Genomic DNA, 22,337 nt, shown 5'->3' with positions numbered 1-22,337 from the left:
CTAATAGCTGGACATTGCACGCTTGTCACATGATAATGATGTCATAATGCGAACTTCCTCCGAACTTCCGCTAATTGTGCACAATCAGCTCTCACCTGCCTTCAATTACCAAACAGCTACCTACCATTTATACTTTTCTTCGTCTCTTTAATGTATACGTCAACGGATTTTTCGTTTTAATAATCATCTGTATCTATATAACTTTATTCAGATATAAGTATTATTTTTATAATCATAAATTGTAATAAATCATTTAAGAAGTGGAATTAAAATAACTTTGTCATTATTGATTGGAATGTATTACAAAATATTATTTATTGCAAAAATTTCTATTTTAAATTTAATTTAACTTAAAAATAAAGCAGATAAATAACTATAAAAAATATAATAACAATAAGCGATAATATTACTAAGAGGAAGTATTTGATTGTGGTTTTTTTTAACTTAAATGAGGTCATATTTATATTGTACATAATTTGCGGTTATAAAAAAGGATAGTTAGTATGTATGAGACTTAAATCAAATAACAAGTTTTATTTAGGATGACGTAATATATTTAGTTCTATCATTGACGTTGACATGATTTAACATGTAAGCTATTTTAAATTTATTTAATTCTAAATGGAACTTAAATTGTTTATTTGATTTGAATTGGTTTATTTTAATAGTTTATTCAAACAGATAACAAATTTAAATTTCTAAATTAAAAAATTAAAGTATTAACAGAAGTATTAGGAACTTATCAAATGATGACTATGTTTTATTTCTGTTTCATTTAATTACAATGTAGAAAAACATCTCCAGTTACATATTTTAACTGATGTTATCATTATTACTGTTGTTATTAAAATGGCTAACTAACTACTCGTAATTTGTTTACTTTTGGTAATATAACAAAATTTCATTATTTATTTTCATAATATTTCGTTAAATAAAAATAATATTGTATGGATGTCCCGAGTTCGAATCCCGAGCAGGCATCACATTTTTTCATGCGCTACCAATTTCCACTGAGCTAATGACCATACCTTTCAATGCCCGTTCATTTATAACAAAGAAAAATTACTTTATCTTGGGTTTTTTATCATTTTTAACTCATCAGTATATGTTAATACGGAGCACGCAACTTAGGTTGAGTCTTTTTTTTTCTCTAAAGGTGGTATAAAGTTTTATACGTGAAGATTTAAAGAATATTACCCTAAACTAAAACATTTTTTTTTTATATCTTTTTTTAACAGTGTTTTTTTAGGGAATTTATAAACTTTATTATTAATTTTCGTTATATTGATAAAATTGTAGTTAATAAGCATACGACAATATCCTGTAATATTTTTTTAAGAAATGCGATACGTTTTAGTACATATTACATCAAATTAGGGCATAAGCACTTAATATTTTGTCCAATGAGAATAGAACATTAATGTAAAATATACAAATATAAACATGACGGAAAAATAAAGCTACTTTGTAAAATTAAACTTCCGTGAAATATTTATGCATTATTTCATCCAATCAAAAAAGTATATTACTAAGTAAGATATTGGTATATCTTACCCGGCATTTGTCTTAATGTTTAAAAGAAATTTGTCTTATCTATCTCTTTTTATCTACTCTTAATCTTCATTTCATTTATCATAATAATTTTTTCTAGTATCTCTTTAATCAAATTTCTTCATTTTTATAAAATTCTAACTAATCTTTTTAAAAGTTGTAGTATGCATGTTTATGTATGTGCAGATGTATAAATGTATATATTTCATTATTATTTTATTAAACGCCTAATTTAACAATTAATTAAGGGTTTCAATGTATTTAGATTTATTAACAATAAGTATAATTTATTATTTTTATTTAATGTAAATGAAATACGAGTAATTTGTTACGTTTTTATAGAACACTTTGTTGTTACTAGTTCTATTTTTTGATTTTCTAATTCTCATAAAGAAATATAATTTTTTAATTTTAACCTATATATTTTTTTCTATTAATTATATATAATCTTTTAAATAATTTTAAATTACGAATATTTAACCTTTAAAAATGGTACAGTAATATAAATTGGTGATCTATTTTCACGTAGCAGGTTAAAGATAGTTAAATCTTTATTTATTCATATTAATAATTAATATAATGAATTTGTTGTTGTACTTTAGTTTTTATTGGTTATTTTTTATTTTCAAAATCAAGTAAACTTTCATTTTGTATTATTGCAAACAAAATTGTTAGATGTATATTTTTTAATTTATTATTTTTAAATATATGTGGTTAAATGTGTGGAATATTTATTTCACTTTAAATTTTAATTACATATTATAACTGAAAGTGCAACAACAATTTTTAGTATTTAATTTGTTCCTAAATTAAATTAACAATATTGGTATAACCAATCCATGTTTCCAGGGATCTATCGAATGATTTTTTTTTCTTGTTATTTTTTAAATATTAGGGGTTTATTTGTTAATTTTTTCCTTTGTATGATACGGTAAAAGTTCTACTGCTTTCTTTACTATTTTGGTATTTTACTCGAGAAAAAGTAAGAATGTTAGTAGATTACAAATTCTATAATTATATTTTATTTAATATTTTACCTTCAAAGCAATTTTAAGAGGGAAAAATAGCCTATTAAAAGCTATCATTATTTTATCTGAATATAAATTTTTTTTATAATTAATATTAGAATAATAAATCTAAAATTATTTTTTAAATTTTTTATTCAAATTAAAAAAAATTATGTAACAATTGAACTACGAAAATTAAAGTTAAATCAATAGATCCCTGCTAACATGGAATTTGGTCCCTTACTAACCCAGTCCCCACATTTCCCTCTAACGCCAGTAACTCTCTGCAACTGTGCAGCTCCAGGCCCGGACGGCCCCCGAAGAGAGCATCCGTGGGTCTATCTCTGGCTGCCTCGCATCTATCGCACCAGTTGAAGAAACACCGTTTGGAGAACGGTGACTACCCCTCCTACGAGAACGGCCACCTAAGTGGTAAGTTTCGGCAACTTTTTAAAAATATTTTTATGTATAATTATTTCATTTATTTATGGTAATTTTTAGTTTAGTTAACTTCGCTATTTAAATAAGTCTGTGACTTAGTTTTTAATTGGCTATTTGATAATTATTAAGTGTTTTTTTTTTTAAATGTAGTATGAACTATTTTTTTTAATTTTATTATATAATAATTGATTTTATTTCGTAGCTGTTTTTTTTTTTAAATTATAAAAATAACCCAACTAGCCCTGAGGTAGATAATTCCCACGTCCGGAACACAACATCTATGTTCCACGTCCAGGGCGGCAACAGCTGTACCTTTGTACATCACATATAGCTGGCTAACGGGGTTCTGAGTAAATTCCTCGGTTATGCTTTGTTAAATTTGACCTGGTTCCAACTTCAGGTCACTAAACGGACTGGATTTTTGGCTACCTGCAGGAAATGGAATAACAAACGATTTTGGAAATGGATTCATACCACTCTTAGAGCTGGCGATGTGGCGGCCAGGGTCAATGTTATTGCAGGTGTAACGGAGACCCTTCCGTTGTCCACATGCCCCCTGCGATGGCAAGCATGTAGCAATGGTGCCCATGTATGTCGGTGCATGGGAGCTCTGAAAGCTTCGGTGAGTAGGAGCCTGGAGTCAGTGCAGAGACTGCGCATCCGCTCTCTGCCAGGACATATGCCGGTTCCACCGGAGTACCGGATTGGACCTCCAAGGTTAGTAGCCCTGGAGTGGGGGTGTACCCCGGCGGCTAGCCTTGCTATAGAAGGGATCCACTGTTCATGAATATTGAACAATCAAACGTGGCAGAGGGTGCACGTAAACACCCTCGTTTAGAAACCGCCGATTCGCCACAAGCGAAGAGGAAAAAAGTAAGGAGAGTGATAAGATTAGAAAAGATGCTGATAAAATCAGTAAAGATTTAAGAAAAGCTTTGTTTGGAAATAATGTTCCCAAACCAAGATTTTTGGTCATTACAAAAGAGAATGGTAACTTCCAAAAGTAAGTCCATTCTTAATTGCTAGAGAGATTACAAATTGTGCTGGTGGTCCTGTCAAGGAAATCCGTAAGACGTTTAACGGATTACATGTCAAAACTATAAACGACATGCAAAGCCAGAATGTCCAGGCGTTGAAGATCGGTGAATTTGCGGTTACTGTCCAACCGCATAGTACACTTAATTCATCTAGAGGAGTTGTTGTTTGCCGTGATCTTCTTAACTGTACTGAAGAAGAAATAGTGCAGGAAATGTCTAGTCAGGGAGTGACACATTGTCGCAGACTTTCTATGAGACGAAATGGTGAGATTCTTCCTTCGGCCTCTCATGTTTTGACATTCAATAGGCCAAATCTTCCTGAAAAGATACGAGCTGGCATCCATCGGCTTGATGTACGGGCATTTATTCCGCAGCCGATGAGATGTTTTAGGTGTCAACGTTTTGGACACACTGCAGCTAGATGTAAGCGCAGGAAATTTGTATATGCGGAATGAAGATACATGAGGGTGATCCATGTAAAGACCCTCCAGTCTGCATTAATTGTAAAGGGCACCATAACTGTCGATCCAGGAACTGCCCAGTATACAAATCAGAAACAGCCATTCAGGAGGTTAAAACGCTTCAAAAAGTCAGCTACCCTGAAGCGAAGAAGATTGTAAACCTACGTACACCTAGACCATCGACTACATACGCAGAAGCAGCTGCTGCTCCCCCCACACCTAAAATCAACGTGGTGCAGTTGCTTAATACGATGGCACCAAGTCTCGCGACAATGATAGAAAGAATCATTGATTCCAAGATCAAATCGACTCATCAGATACAACAAAGTAAACATGAGAAGGCTCATTCCCGGACTGACGTCGCCGACAGAAGACCCGTACCAGCGCAGTTTAAAAAACCGGCAAAATCTTCGATTATAACTCCAGCAATAGACGTAATGAAGAAAAATCTTGATTTTTCCGACAAAGATCTAAAGATCACCCCGACGACGAGTCATATAGCTAAGGATACTGTGACAAGAATACAGGAAAACTCTGCGTCAACCAAAATGGAGGTGCAAGTAACTATCGAAAAAGCACCAGACACAGACGATATTAAAACTGTACCTACAGAGGCCCCAAAAGCTCAGAGAACAACTGTGGCGAGAGCATCTGTATCAGCCGGCCCAAGCACAGCCTTAGACATTGAATCAAGTTCATCAGCCGTCGAAAGTGCATCTGCAAGTTTAGACTCAATTGCAACGATGCTCACAGCACCATTGAAGCTTTCATCACCTGATGTAAGCCGGCGAACGTCATTGACGTCAGAAAGAGAAGACGATGCCATGTCCGAAGCCTCAGACACTCTGTCGTCGGAAGTTGAGGCCGTTCGCAGAATGGAAAAAGGTAAGAAAGGATGGCCGAAAGGAAAGCCTAGGCGGTAATTTGTTGGATTTTAAATTAGAAGATTGAAATTTTGAACACTTATTTTCTTCATGGAAATATGAATTAAAGAACCTTTTTTTATTTTTTTTTGAAGTGGGATGGGGCTAATGACCAAAGTAGTCGATGCCCTTAAAAACCTCAAAAAAAAAAAAATTAAAAAAAATAACCCAACTATATATAAAACCAAGCAGAACGAACAAGATTATCAGATTTAAATTAGTACTGAATGTAAACCTGTTTGTTTATTTATAAAATTTACACGTTGTTGGTCTTTTAACATTTGTAGGAAAACATAGTGTATTGTACTTGCAAAAGATTTATTGTGATCTTTAAGTACTAGATAACTATCATTTTAAAAATTCTCCTGAAATATCTTCTCATTCCTTCTACGCTGGATAATTTTATTAACTTTATCCGTCAAAGAATTACATAATTTACTCCTATTATGTAATTGTTTTTTATTTCACATATAATGTAACAAGTGGGTTTAAAACAGCTTATTCTAATACATAACTTTTTTATTATATTTCTTATTTGAAAGATGTTAAATTATATTATATATGTTAAATAACATAATGTGGTGAGTTAAAAATTCCGTTTTCAATCCACAATCAATCCACATTTCTAAAAAAGTATACGAAAGTATCGATATCAATTAATATAAATATTTTTTCAAATATTTTTCATTTTTGATATTATAATTATTCAATTTTAATATTTTACAAAAATTCAAATCATAAGGGATAGTAAATTCAATAGCAACGAAGTTGAAATGAAGACAATCAGGTTTAGATGTGTGAGGAAGATGAGGAAGAACCTCAGAAATTGGGCAAGTATTCAAGTCAGTATATCAAGTCATGGAAATTCCAACACTTCTGTACGGCAGTGATGCATGGGTCTCTAAAAGTAAGAATAAAAGTAGGATACAGGCTAAGGAAATATCCTTTTTGAGGAGTATGAGAGATTTAAAAATAATGTATAGGATGAGAAATGGGACATTCGTCGGGATTTGTGGATTTATACCGGTAACAATGAAATATGCCATTATAGAAGTAAGTAGGAGCAACATCTAGAGTGAATACATGATAAAAAGAATTCCTAGGCCGCTTTTATTTATATGCTCTTGTTGGTTGGAGCTGTAGAGGAAGACATAGAAAACGCTGGAAAGAAGCCGAAACAGGCCACTGACCCAACCCGTGATGAAATGATGATGAAAGATAGTTAAAGCAGATATCGGCTGTTCATCTAGTTTGCTTTTTGATTAAACGTTTTATCTCTCTAAGAGTTTGTTTCTTAGTTTTTCTTTAGCAATATAATGATTTTTAAATTATTTTTGAAGATAAAAATCAATTATTTTACCACCTTTCATTATCATATATTTATTACCGTTTCTTTAATATTATTTTAATTTTATTGTTGAATTAATTCAATTTAATCCGATTCTGTAATATGAAGTATTATGCAACAAAAACAGAAGATCTTTGAATTCTTTTTTAAGTATCAAATTCCTTTTTTTTCAGAAAAAAAATCTTATTTTTTAATTCCTGGTTCAGTATATACTCATACTTAAATATATATTTGTTCAGGATTACAATATATTTAATTCAGCCAAAAATATTGCTTTCGTTGAATTTTACCCAGAGCATTAGGAATTCTACTTTCACAATTCTCGGGTTTTGAAATATACCTGTACTTACCTGTTTTTATCGGTTTTGAAATTAATATCTTCCAAAAAAACAAAAAAGTAGAAAATTTTTTGTTTGGATTCGTGAAACTGAAATTCAGAAAATTATCTGAAATAATTTGTTCATGTATTGAAAGTAACGAAATTTTCGGTTGGAGAAAATTCTAGCGTTTATCTTTTTAAAAAACAGTTTTCTGCATATTTTTTGTAATTTGTCACCTACAATTTTATAAAATAAAATTATTTTACCGTATAAATCGAATTTCATTTAATAGAACTGGAGTCTCATATTTAATTTTTTATCTTTTGGAATTAATTTTATTTCTGTAATCTCTGTTCGTTGTTAACTTATTTTGGCTAACAATTAGTCTGTATAATATGGGTTTATTGTATATAACGATTTGTTCGATTCCCAGTTGATCTTTTGGTTGATATTGGTTTTATTTAGTAAAATAATGTTAAATCTAGTAAAGAAATTGATAAGTGTGATTCTAAAATAAACATGGTTACCTTCATTATTTACGTTTGTAGTGTAGGCCTATATTTAAAAGAAAATGAACATTATTTATAAAGTTGTTTATCAATTGATTATTTACAGCCGTAGTCAACATGACAAGCTTTTCTGTTTTTTCAGTCACTAATGAGTGACGCGCAGACAAAACATTTATTTATATATTTACATTTAATATATTTACTTACTAACACTCTAAATTTGGTGGGCAGTTAGACAGCAGTGTAAATTTATGTTGACTTTTCATTCAGTCTCCCATAGGAATGACAGGCCCATTTAGAATAGAAATCAATCATTTTAAATATTTCTTCTTTATTTATTGACTATTCTTCTTTTGTATTACATCTCCCACCCTTCTTTATATTTAGTTTTCTTTTAGAAGGTGTTTTATTCGATTCTCCTTTACCCTTTCGTCATTGTGTTTTTCGAGGGGTCGCTGTTGCTGTTTGTTGTATTGGCAGCTACTACGTAACCCTATTTCAAGTTTACAACCCTTATTTTATAAGTACTTATATAAAGTTACGAAGTACTATTTATATTACATATTACATTTGCAATATCTATGTTGTTTAAAATTGTTCACGAAATATTTACTGTTTAATTATTAATTTAGTTTTACTATTTATTTCTAACTATATATTAATTAAATTACTTATACCTTTACATACCGTAATATTTATTAGTAAATTAATTTGCTTTGTTTTAACATGAAACATTTTTATGTATGCTGTTCATTAACAGTTTATAATAAAGTATTTTTTCGTAACTTTATTTAAACTTACATCCAGTATCAGGTAAATCTAAGTAAATCATGAGATAAATGTTCAAGTATAATCTTGTTAATTAAAAACGGTCATTATTGGGACGTTTAAAAAAAATTCTTTGTAAGATAATGCTAAACATTTTTTTTTTGTTTTTTTAATTATTTTACTACTTGACTGGAAGGACGATCGAAGTGAGCCCTTCACATGTAGCCAGAATGGTTAGATCCTTGCTGTATTTGTTACCCTCATGGTTGTGAGAATAATACTGATAAATAAGTATTTAAACCTGAAAAGCTCTCTTCCTCTAATTTTACCTTCGGTCTTGACGTAGGACCTCTGATCCATGATCGCCGTACTTAATCTATACATTATATCTAAAGCCAATTTATCCTTATGTGACCATAGCAGCTTTACAGTGACATCAGTATGAACTCCTTAAGGAATTTAATTGCAATTCGCGTTACGGATTTATTACAGCTAGAGTCTGTGTTGCGCTGTCGGTCAGCAGCTAACCGAGAATCACGCACTTCAGCTGTTTTAAAGGACCGAGAAAATCTCATTCTTTACCAGACTTTGAATAATAGGTTACTTTTCTTTCTTGAAGTTCTTTTTTTTTAAATAATTGACAATCCAATATCGTTAGCCAATTAAAAACAATCAAAACCATTAAAAATTGGCTAAATGTGCTAACTACAATAGTAATAATAATACATTAAATATTTTACACATTAATTTAGGTGATTTAGGTATAAATCAGAACTTACAGATCTTTTTTCATTCACTATAGTGAAAAACATATAATGAAATAAAAGGATTATTCCTTTTTTTCTTTAATGAATATATTTATTGTCTTAACCCCCATTAGGAATATCGTGATAATTCTCACTGGAGATAATGACCAATCCTCTTAAGTTAAAAATGTGCAAAATTTTATCAGAATCTGTCCTGTAGTTCTTTCATGATGCGCGCACAAGTATCTTGATAATATTTTATTATATGTACAGATATATTTATTTATTTTTATATTAACTTTCCTACATATTTAAACATTTTAATCTTTTTGAGTAGCATAAATTAATTCCTTTTGTAATTATATTTATACTACGAAAGGTTTAAAGGTCAATTGATCAACTAATAATTTAATTTTATAAATTAATTTTTTTTATTACGTATTAAGATCAGAAGATAATTTTTCTATATTAAATAACCTATACGTATACACAGTTGTTTACTACGTTATTCTAGGGAGAAGTTGTGTACAATAGCTAAAATAGGTGGTCGGTGGAGGTATTGCAATGACAATATTGATATTGCGCCGGGAGCATGTTATGGTTAAGCTTTACCTCCCAGTTATGTATCAATAATTGTGGGCAATATATCAATAGGGCATAGATGATAGGGCGTGGAGAAGGGGGTATCAGGGGAGGTAGGTTTGCATTGGTCGTGTTTGTGTCTTTGGGAGTGTTAGCGGTGGCCAAACACTTGGTGTGCTCGCCAACAATAATACACACGGTACCAGCCATTGTTATATACTGTAATTGCGACAACAATGCCATACCTACCCCCCTGCCGTCGTTTCTGTACCGATCTGCTCTCCCACTCCTTTTCTATCGATAATATTGCCCCGTCTTCCATACAAAGAGGCCAAACATAATCAAACCACCCCACTAACCTCCCCATCTGTAACCTACCTATATATGCCTCTAAAACTACCCCTCTACCTGCTGCTATTGTTTTAATACCTCATTATAAATAAAACATACACACCACGCATTACACAAACGTACACACATGCAAACATAATAATATGTACGTGCATTTATACAGCTTATATACTCCTGTAAACAATAATACCTGGTATATTATATATATAACTATGCCTGTACACCTACAGATAAAAGAATTAACTCGCTAATATTGCAGAGAATTCAAACTCTAACATGATTATCAAATTATTTAATGCTGTCCGTGTCGTTGATCTTCCTAGCCCCGTAGAAGTTTTTCCTAAAGTAAAACGAATTTAAGCCCAATGTCGACTATTTTTATTGTTTTTTGTAGATTTCTTTTATATTTTAGTGGCCGAATGAAGTCTATTTGTTTAATTAAATTCTATAATAAATAAATTTCATTACGGTTAAATTTTAATTATATCTTATAATTTTCATAAACATTTATTTCTAATAAATTTGTAGAACGACTGATATGTACAGTCAGTAAACAAATTTTTTACAGTACCGATATTTTATGAAGACGTATATTTATTTTATCTTAATAGCCCGCATGGTGTCACTTTAAATTTACAAAATTATCTAGAAATTGCAAAACTTGATTCACAGAAGCATGAAAAAATTAAAACTTAAAAAAACTATACAAGCGAATTTTATTTTTCCAAGTCATAATTTTGCGCCTGTTTACTTATATGGCATAGCCATACACCGACTGACTTAGAATCAACATGTTACCACCATACGTTTAAACTTTGGACAGTAAATTCTATTCCTCTGTAAGCAGCTGTAATGCAATTTTCTTGTTATCAAAACCTACTCTTTATTTAAAAATTCATGTTTACATATCATTTGTAAAACTCATTTGCCTATACGTTAGCCAAATTTATTGTTTAAAAACCATCTGCTATATCTAAAATAAATCGTTTTGAATCAATATTATTAAACGAGGAAATTAATGCATCCAACACTCAATACATTACATTTACTTATGGATCACGTGCATCAACAATTGATTTTATTATACGTAATCTTTTAAAAAATAACTAAATCTAACTCCATCCAACTTATCATTGACCTAGTCCTGGCAATTAATCTTGTATAAAGTCCAAAATTAAGGTAAAATATATACGATAAGACATGTCTAATTACTGTATAAGTATGTGTTCGTTTAAAGTTAAATTAACATTTTGTTCTTTTGGAGTACTGTGTCTGGGTCTTCAACATATTTTAAAGTCATTTTAATTACACTTCATAAGTTTCACCTACCGTATTTTCTTTTTACAGTTGTTAATAAAACATAAACTAACGTAAGAGACCAAAAATATTATTAACTAAAGCCAATTAACCACAAAAATCACTTTTACCCATAGACTGTAATAACATAGCAATCAAAGTTACAAACCAAGAACTAGTACTTGACTGGCCGCCCTCTGTGGCGCGAGTGATATAGCATCTCGGCCTTTCATCCGGAGGTCCCGAGTTCGAATCCCGATCAGGCATGGCATTTTTACACACGCTGCTACAAAACATTCATCTCATCCTCTGCAGCAATACGTAACGACGGTTCCAGAGGTAAAAGATAAAAAATAAAAAACTTGAGAGAATTTGTACTTACGCGTATAAACAACACATATTTTACTTACGGACTAGCTTAAACTTAAGGTTTTACAAATTAAACGGCTTGATAGGACGGAAACTCATATCTTCCTCTGGATGTAAAAGTTATGGTATAAAAGTCGTAAAAAAGATCGGTTTGAAGTTACGTTAAACCCGCTTTTTCATATTTTATTAACCCCACGCTAGATATCAATCAAAGACTTTTATAAAAATTTTTGTAGGCTACAGCAAATGCATTGTATTATGTAAAGATAATATGAAGATATAAGGCTTACGTTACGTTACGTTATATGGAGATATAAGTGTATACAAACGTTTTTTAGCAAGTGCATACACCTACAATATCTATCACAAATGTACAATTGACCCACTTGAATCATATTTCTATAATATTCTAAAATTATTTAAAATTAAATTGAATAGTGATCAATTATGATACATAATACTATCAAGACACTGGTAATACTACGCAGTAATAATCAATAATAAATACGTTTACGTAGTTAAACCACCACCATACGCAGTTTCTTTTAATATTAGTCTCTTTGGTAAATATTTTCATGTTAAAATTTACCGTTGGTCCAATTCATTTCTTTTTATTCATGTCAGATTTTTTATGCATCTTCTCATTCGTTTTTTATACTTTATGTGTATTTATTAAGCTGTGGATGTTGCAAAATAAAGTATAAAAGGGAGAAAAATACATTAAAAAAATAAAATAATTATTATTATGTTATATAGTTTTAAATATTAAGAAACAGGTTTAAGTTCACTTCCACAAATAATTATTAATAGATTTGGAGAAAATGTTATTTATAATAATTATATTATAGCTTTTATTTCCACGTTTAATAAATTTGACAAAAATGCAATCTTCACTCATATATCCGATACCTCTCTTTAAACTTCGTGATATTTACAACAAATAAATCTTTAATTGTTTGGTTTTGTTCGTTATTATTGTTGTCTTTCATTAAGATATTTACCGTTTAAACTTAAGATTCCTGAGTTCAATTACCGATAAGACCTGGAATTTTATGATTAAACAAAACTGTCTTTTGAGTTCATTCTACTACTAGAAGCTACTCGGTAAAAATAATACACTTTGAAATTCTCCGTTATTAAATAACTAATCTTGGATAGCATTATTATTTATATTTTCTAACATTTTTCTGAGAGGCTATTATTTATTTTGAACACTACATTTTAAGATTAAATTGTAATAATGAAATGATGAAATTTCAGGTTTTATTTACAAAGTTTATTGTTTATCTTGAAACCAATTTTAATATATACCAGTTACAAAATCCGTTGCAATGATTCTGTGATGCTAAAATCTAAATTCCTCAAAATATCGACTTTCAATAATTGTAGTATATTAATTTTTAATTGCAGAATGAAACTGAAAATATTTAACGATAGATGAAAACTAAAAAAAAAGTAATTTTTAATAAATGAAGAGGTTGCATGTGTTTTGTAATCGAACTATTGAAATAATAATCCCGAATTTGAAATGAATTGGTAATAAACGCACACATATATATAATATATATATATATATATATATATATATATATATAGAATTTTTCTTTTTATTCTAAACGGCATTTTATATCCTATTCATAAACGTTTCAAATTACAAAATTTTATTTATTGTTTATTTTAAAGATTTTACATGTTGTTTGTTGTATATAAGCCAATATAGTGTTAGTATTGTAGATTATGTTTGTGTCAAATAGTCTATTGACAGCAAAATGGATAAAGCAGATCGAAATGAAAATGACAGGTCCATGTTTTCCATGGACAAACATACCGGAAAGATGTAAATTGATTTTGATGGTTCAAATTGACGTTTAATAATGTTTCAATGACGGCACGCCCTATTCAACCCCTATTACAGTATAGAGATTTAATTGTAAATTTTAATCTTTTTTTTATTTGTTTCTTTTCTTCTTTTTTATTATATTCTTTAAAGAAATATAAAATAATTATTTGTTGTAATTTTTTTTTATATATATATTTAAAAAAAAAAAAAAATTAGCTAAACAACCTTATTCAGAATAACGGAGGAAAAAATCAGATGAAACATGGGTAAAAATAAGTGTAATAGCACAGTAAAAAAAAGAAAAATGTAAAAAATCATATGTTTAGCGTTATCTTCACTGTCTTGAAAACTGCTAACGCTCTGTTCACGGTAAAGCCGAAGATAAAAGAAGATCCTTTAAAAGGTTAGACATTTAATAATTTATTTATGAAAATGATTATGGCAATTTAGGATACATGGTGCAAATTAAGAGAAAGATTTAAATTGAAGTAAAGGCATATTTGATTAATTATAAATATAGAAGAGCAGATTCATTGTTGAACGTTGTAGGAAGAACAGTATCTAATAACTTTTAAAAATGTTTAATTTACTGTAAATATTTTTGTGACGCTCGCTTTCGTAAGACTATTAAACTGTTATCACGTTCCTTAAGTTTTATTCCTATGAATTCCGATTAGTTTACTAGTTTTATTACATAATTATTATTATTAAATTTATATACATTTAATATATATCACTTCCTTATTGTGTACTGATGATAACTTACAAAATCGAAATAACTTTAATAATTTTCTTGTAAACACTTTCTTGTTTTACTATTTATTTTAGTAATTAGTTTGCATACCTCTATTCCTTGTATTTCAAAGGAATACTAAAATTAAGGTAATTTTGGGAAATATTATATTAGATTTTTTTTAACAGGTAATTCCATTTTATGATTATGAAAAAAATAAATTGTTTAAGACTTGAATGAATATGTTATCATGTTTTCTTTTTTTTCAATATGAGTATAGTAAGTAAGTAACTCAATAATAATTCAAGATAATATATCAAATCTACAAAATACTTTAAAATAATATGTATATTAATATTATTTATTTTTTAATAAAAAAATCTGATCTGGACACCACATGACTTCCTTATACACCTATTAAATTACATATACACATTTTTACTTCCATTTACGAAGTAAATGAAGTATTGAGTTTGCGAAAAATTTCGGTACGTTCGTACGTACGAATGTATCTCGCATAACACAAAAACGATTAACCGTAGGATGTTGAAATTTTGGATTTGGAACTGTTGTAACATCTAGTAGTGCACCTCCCCTTTTGATTGCAATCGACTGAACCAAAAGTGTCCAAAATATCAAAAATTTTGGATTTTGGAATTTTCTTAACTGCAGTAATAAGCCCTCATTGAGAGAGGGCTTCGTAAGTGGTACTTATTTTCATTGGTTCCAGAGTTAAAGCGAAATAAAATTTTAATTAATGAAATATTTGGATCTTACAAGGGAAGTCTTGTAAGATCCAAATAGTAAGAGGGAAGTGCCCGCTTACAATTCGATCAGAATTCACCTCATTTTTTTTATGTTTTTCTTTTTTAATTTATTTTTTTAACTTTTTTAAAATTAATATATTGATTTATTAATAATTATTAACCCGTGATTGTAAAAAAAAAATTATAGTAAATAATAATTCATTAATAACAAAAAAAAAATCAGAAGTTATTAGTGAAATAAAATTTTATGGACTTTTAGAAATGTGTGTACGTAATTTAATAGGTATTACTACATATGTAATGGATTTAATGAAATATCTGATTATTTAATATTAATTGAAAATTATAATTTAGAATCGTATTATTTTTGGATTTTCTATTTAATTTTATTTAACTTTTCTGGAATTTATGTTTAATTTTATCTACATTAAAGTTAACTACAGAGTGACTGAAAAATAGACTCTCACAACAACATACGCATTGAGCCATACATGCCCGACCATTAATGAATTGCAAAAAATTCTTATCGTTTAGTTCATTACACCTCTGATATTATCGGACAAATTCCCCCTAAGTCGAAATATTCTCCCGAAGTCGGAGTTGATCATCAATTCGTTTATTTCTTTTTTGTTGCCAGTCATTTAATCACTTTTTGGTTTGATATAATCCTCTGATCTTAATTTGTGTACACGTTCCCTAGTTTTCAAATTTTCTCTCTCTTTATATTCATCATTCTCACTTAATCTTTTTATTATTTCTTTGGTTTTTAACATTTTCTTTCTCTTTATATTATTGAATTATTATTTATTGTAAACATTTTTCTACAATCAGAGGATAATAATTATTAATAAACATTATATTTATGTTAAAAAAAAGAAGATAAAGTCTGATTCGAACCAATGTGCCTTCCCCTTGTGAGATAAAAATATTTTATTAATTAAAATCTTATTTCGCTATAACTCTGGAAACAATGAAAATAAGTACCACTTATATATCGTTGAAAATCTCCCAATGAGGGCTTATTACTGCAGTTAGTAAAAGGCCCTGGAGCAAAAGGGCTTTTTTTGACACTTTTGCTCCAGTCGATTACAATCAAACCGGGGGTTGTACAACTAGATGTTACAACAGTCCTAAATCCAAAATTTCAACATCCTACGGTTAATAGTTTTTGAGTTATGCGAGATACTACGTAAACACATACATACGTACAGACGTCACACCGAAACTAGTCGAAATGGATTCAGAGATGGTTAAAATAGATATTTCTGTTGAAATCTGAAAACCAAATTTTTTCGCGATCACAATACTTCCTTTACATCGTAAAAGGAAGTAAAAATAAATTGATTCGAATAAAATTCTGGAAGTATACAGAATTTAATTCCAATACTAGAATGTATTTAATTTATTGTAATATTAGAATGTGTATTTAATTCTAATACTAAACTTAATAGAAAGTTTTGTCTTTTCGTAGATCTACTTGTGTAGATTGTTTCAAACATTATTACTGGTTAATTAATTAAAATCCAAACAAGAAAATTGCAGTCAGATGACCAGTTAAAAAAATGAATAATGTTAAATTGTTACTGGTTCAAACACGTTCCAATTTGTCCATCTTCTCTACGAACTTTGTTTCATTCTATTAAATAACGCAACTATATTTACAAGAACAATGACTTTTGTATTGCATAATTTTAATTAGATTATTTAAAGAATTATTTTAAATATTGTATATAATGAGTATTTAAAATCATATTTTTTAAATCCTTAACTCTTTATCCTAATATCCTTATATTATCCTCAGTTTTCGTAATATGAAGTGAGAATGTTTCTTGCATTTTCTTTTGTTTTATTTTTATACTTAGTTTTTTTTCATATTAATTTTATTTTTATAATTTATTATATTTTTGATGAGTATTTCTGCTGTAATAGCTATTTCTGCAATTATTAGGTTCCAGGATAGCTATTGCAAACATTCAGTGGAAGAATACAACACTTCAAAAAAAAATATTATAGTTTAAAAAGATTTTACTGGAACCAAAAAAAAATCAGTGTATCTATGACTTTTCAATCATAAGCTTTTTATTATATGCCGTAATCACTGTATGTTACTACCATTTTAAAAGCATCCATTAAAAGCAAATAGGATACTGTTTGGTGTCTTAGATATCTACGTAGAACTTCGTTTTATGTTAAATTCGTTCTTAGTTTTGTCATAGTTACATAATTTTAAAATGTATGAATAAGTAAAAGATAAAGTTCAAAGTATTATTTAATCTCTGATTGAAACGAAAATTTGTGAAACGATTGAGATGGGTATTTGTGAAACCATATAAAATAGGTATAACATTAGAAGTTTACGAAGGGGGTAAAACGGGCTCTTGGAATCCAGTAAACACGATGGTGACAATTAAAAGATGATATCGGTGGAAGTATATATATATATATGTATATAACCTTACAGCCCTTTGAAAATTATTTAAACGACGTCGGTTTTGTTAGCGTTCGAGTTAGGGTTAGGAACAGGGGGTGTAGCACACTAACCGGGTAAAACTGAATATTAGGGTCCGGGGGTTGATATTATCCTAGGAATCCTCCATAAATTCGAAGGCTATTTCTCTGCAATTTGTCCACCGGTACCGCATCTCTAACATTACGTTATGCTATGCTACTTAGTTGTCGGGAACGAACCGGTACAAAGGGCATTTCCGTGTAATGGCTTAAAGAGTATAATGAAAATCGAGGGCCTCACTTTATTGTATTCAATTTGAGAGAACAGCTATTAAGAGGAAGGTGTGTTGCCTGATTTAGATAGGTCACGTACCCGTAGCCCTTTGGACAACACCCCTAATACAAAGACACATGTATATATATATATATACACTCACAAACATTTACACATATATATATATATATATATATATATAAAACCACAAACACCCAGTGGTTAATATTGATTGCAGGGGATGCTAACTGTTTACATTTGTATACACATACTTACGCTCCTTGCAGACACATGTCCTAGAACGTAATTTTTTTTTTATTTTAAATTAACTTCCTCTCCTCACTCTATATATTCATATAAACACACACATATGCATGTTTTATGCACATTTATATGTGTTCTCTACTTCTCCTCCAAGGGAAGCAACGAGGAAAATAGAAGGGTTGATCTTGTTCACCACTACAACCTCCCACATTACTCAGTTAGATAATGGTATTCAAAAGCACGACACAACACTTGTATTTCCCTCTTAACTTGAAATATTACTGTGGACTCTTGCTATAGCAAAGTATAAACACTACGTTAATTCTGCAGATGAATACATTTCTCTTCTTCTACATACGAACGTTGGTTTTTTTTCCTCACTGGGAAAAAAATAACTATTTCAGCGAATAATTTTGTTCTTATTAGCAGTTTTTTTTTTTTTTTTTTTTTTTTATAACAAAACCCATAATCATAATATATGTTTCTTTTACTCAGTTTTTTACTTCTAAATATAATTATATTTTAAGGAAACTATAAATTTAATAAATTAGTGTTTTAAGCTGATTATAATCTATATGAATAACTAAACATTTTTATGAAATTTTAAATGTATAATTTTATCCTTAGTAATTAATTATAATTTTTTTATCTTTTTATTATCATAACAAATAATAATAATAATAATTTTGTAGTATTTTATTTATGTTTTGAGTAACTGTTTACTTGAAAAATTGCAAGTTAAATTACAGTATGCTTATACTGAAATCTGACCGCAAATACAATATATGTGAAACTACATATATGTATATCTTTTTTCTCTTAATTTATATTAATAAATTTTGAAGTTGCAAGCTACAAACATGGTATAAAGAACGATTCTTAACTGCTTCAAAAAAAAAGTAGGGTTGAAAAAAACAAAAGGCCTCTCATACTGATATCTAAGGTAATTTAAAAATTGTCCTTAAAATAAATTGCCTACTAAAAAGCGAGACAATTTATTAGATGTTTTGACAGTTTATTAGGGGTTCTGATGAAACCAGTGATGTATATAGAAAGTAATTATAATAGAGAAATCACTAATGATAGGTAATTTGTAGGAGCAAAGCAATGTTAAAAAATTGGGAATTTAGAATTGGTGGTTGAAAATATAAGGGTAATTCAAAAAGTAAGAAGTGGGATAATATAATAAAATAATATTTTTAGTATAAGATTCATGTAGGATAATTTGATTAGGACAGATAGGAGCGGAAGAGATTTTGTGAAAGAGTGACCTAATTTAAATACGATAAAAGTTGCATGGTTATTCATTTGATGATTCACTTGATGGAGGGATTATAATAACAATAATCTATTAATAAAAGTATAAAATATTCGTTTTTTTTTACAGTAAGAAATATTTATAAGTACGCTAAATATTTTTAAAGAAATTATTGTCTGAAATTAAACGAAATGATAATAAATTTTAATTATGGCAAGGATTTTTACTATTTATAAAAATAGCTAAACACACTTTATGGCAGAATATTCGTTCCGAATAAACGTAATGTTGCAAGGAAAGCGTAATATGAACAGCGGCTGTCTGCCACGTGCAAGCGAGCTTTAATTTTCATCGTACGCTCTGTACTTGTCGTTGTGTTTCAATAATTGCAATTTGAAAATATGTAAGACGAAGTTTTTTTGAGTAACGCTTTAAGAAAAGTGTATACAAAATAAATGATTGTAAATAAATTAATTTAAAAAAAATCCCTTTCAGCACGCCGGAAGGCGGAGTTCACCGATGCTAAGTAGGGTATAAAAAAATTTCTACCTTAAGTTAAGAAAAACTTCAAATTTACTCATACGACAATAGTTGCATGTGAAAAAAGTTTCACATATCTAGCATACGACTAGCCCCATCTTGTTACAATTCCAGCAATATTTTGGTCATCCCTTGCCGTTGGCCATATCGTTGACCTTGCCGTTGGCCATAAGGGTTGGTCATATCAAAAATTGTTTCAGACAAAGCTTTTAGGTAATGTTTAGAGGACTAACGATCACTTTAAACCGATTTCGATACTATGCCTATTAAGGGAGGTATGATTTTTTTTTTCTTCGAAACTCTATTTTTTCCACCCCGTGGGCCAATGGTTGAAGATATCAAAAAACTTTACTTATATAAGTTTTAGGCCCTTATCCAAAGAATAGTAAAACTTAAAACAAATTCGATATTTTACTTAATAGGAAAGTTACAGCGATATTTTGGTTTTTCGAAAAAGACCTCCCATTCCCACCCCCCATGGTCCGATTTTGCCTATTAACGAACTCGACCGAGATTTTGGGTCGTTATATTTTATGTATAAATTTAAACATTATTGGCGGAAAATGATGGCAGTTATGATGTCCAGAAGAAAGTGAAATATATATATATAAACTTTTGAACTGACCTTGGTTTTGGGGTCTGGGGAATGATGTCGAAATTTTCCGGAAGTCGAATCATGGTATCCATTACAATAGGTAGCTTTCTTATGAAATCTATCTAAAAGAAGAAATAGTACTAATTATTTTTTTGTTTCAAATTTTTATTTTACAATCGATTACATTTTTTTAGAAACCTTAAGAAAATTGTATCACATATATAAACAAAAAAAAGGAATCCCCATTCAAATTTCTCAAAGATTATATACTAGTACTATATAGAAGTTCTGATATTAGAACGTAGAACATACACAAGGAAGTTTTGAAGGACTGTTATTTCAGTAGAATACCGGGAAGGGAAAAAATAGACCAAAAAATAAAAAATAAAAATACGGGAATGAAGAATTGATTAATGTATCACACTCAGCGGATGTAATTTACACCATAAAATTACTAATTTCCAGAACATGTAGCCACTTAAGTTCTCTGACATCCTCACCGTCGTTTATGAGGCTTACGACAAAGTTGTTAACGTGATCATTTAACCAAAGTTCATAATTCAAACTGAAACGTTGAATTCCTTTCTTCACGTACTGTAGACTCAAATATTCGTGAATTTCACTGATTTTAGCAAAACATGGCGCCTCAGTTATACACCTCGTTAGTTTGTTCTGAAACCGCTGTGTGATTTCAAGATTTGTCTTGCATGCCGTTCTCCGTAGTTAGTTCGCAATAAACGCCGTATATTGGACGTGTTCAAACTTTTTGAATATAAAAATATCTAATTAGACAAAGATAACTTAGACCTCCTGCCCAGGAACCAATATATTTCCTTGAAGTTCATGTTAAGTTGCTTTCTCTTCTCCCTCACATGAACCTTCCACATCAAATAACGAACCAGGTGAAGACTCAGGTATCTTACACTTTCTGTATGTGGAATTAAAATGCAATAAAGGTGGACCCGTGGGCAGTCTCCTCTCCTCATTGCGAATGTCACACGGCTCAACTTAACTTGATTAACCCTCATCTTCCATGTACCCAGCCACCTGCTGATTAATTTTAATTTAGATTGTAAATTAGTTGAGGCCAAAGTTGGGTTGTCATCAACAACCAGAATAGCCGTATCATCGACAAAAGGATAGACTCCATTCTTAAACGTAAGATCCCAAAACTGAGCCTTCGTAATCCCCAACTTAGCGTAGAAGAATGCAGATAATTCTTGATTTTATTTTACCTGGGAGAAACGCCCATTCACGTAGCTACGAAGAAAAAGGTAATTAATTTGAGGAAGATTCTTTTTCAACTTGTATAAAAGCCCAGGCAGTCAGACTTTTTCAAAGTCCTGCTGGACATTTAGGAAGGCTGCCGAACAGTATCTCTTCTCCTCTAAACTCCTGCTGATGATGTTTAGAAGTCTGTGCGTATAAAAAATATTTTTTACTAAAATTTTTTAAAATTAAATTGTTGATTTGTTCAATTTTAAATAAAATTCTTTTGTTTTTGTAAGCTTTTTTTAAAAAAATAAACTTGCTAAAAACACTTGTCTTGTAGCTTTTCATAAGTGCTGTTTATGAGTCCATTAATATTTATTATTATTATTTCTTCCTTTTCAATCTATTTCTTTGTTTTTTCAAATTTTTTTTTTTTGGTATTTAATGATGATTTTTTTACCAATTAAATTTACTGACCAGGTTTAGATTTATAATAAATTATTTTTTATACTCACAACCGTTCGGTATTTTTCAATCTACTCCAATAATCGTTTAGCTCAGCTCTTTAATTGTATTTTTCAACTAATTTTATATTTACAGCCTTTTAGTGGTTTCTTAATTATTTGATAATATTATTTTGCGATTAAAAAAGAGATTAAACAATATAAACAGGATGGGATTTAATGCATTTTTGGCC

General features: G+C 29.6%; 1 protein-coding gene across 2 annotated transcripts in view; it reads left to right on the top strand.

Annotated features, from left to right (window-relative positions):
• The window catches only part of dac (dachshund family transcription factor), a 665,435-nt gene that overhangs the window by 233,486 nt on the left and 409,612 nt on the right, over nucleotides 1–22,337 (top strand). Inside the window, exon 3 of one of the 2 annotated variants that reach the window (XM_075369564.1) lies at nucleotides 2,863–2,990. In XM_075369564.1, the coding sequence (XP_075225679.1) occupies nucleotides 2,863–2,990 (128 nt within the window). Of the gene's footprint in view, nucleotides 1–2,856; nucleotides 2,991–22,337 lie in introns of both variants that reach the window. The other variant, XM_075369563.1, reaches the window with a different exon arrangement.

The sequence above is a fragment of the Lycorma delicatula genome, chromosome 6 (genome assembly GCF_047948215.1).
Source record: "Lycorma delicatula isolate Av1 chromosome 6, ASM4794821v1, whole genome shotgun sequence".
Lineage (NCBI taxonomy): Eukaryota > Metazoa > Arthropoda > Insecta > Hemiptera > Fulgoridae > Lycorma > Lycorma delicatula.
This window is presented reverse-complemented; position numbering and strand designations above follow the sequence as displayed.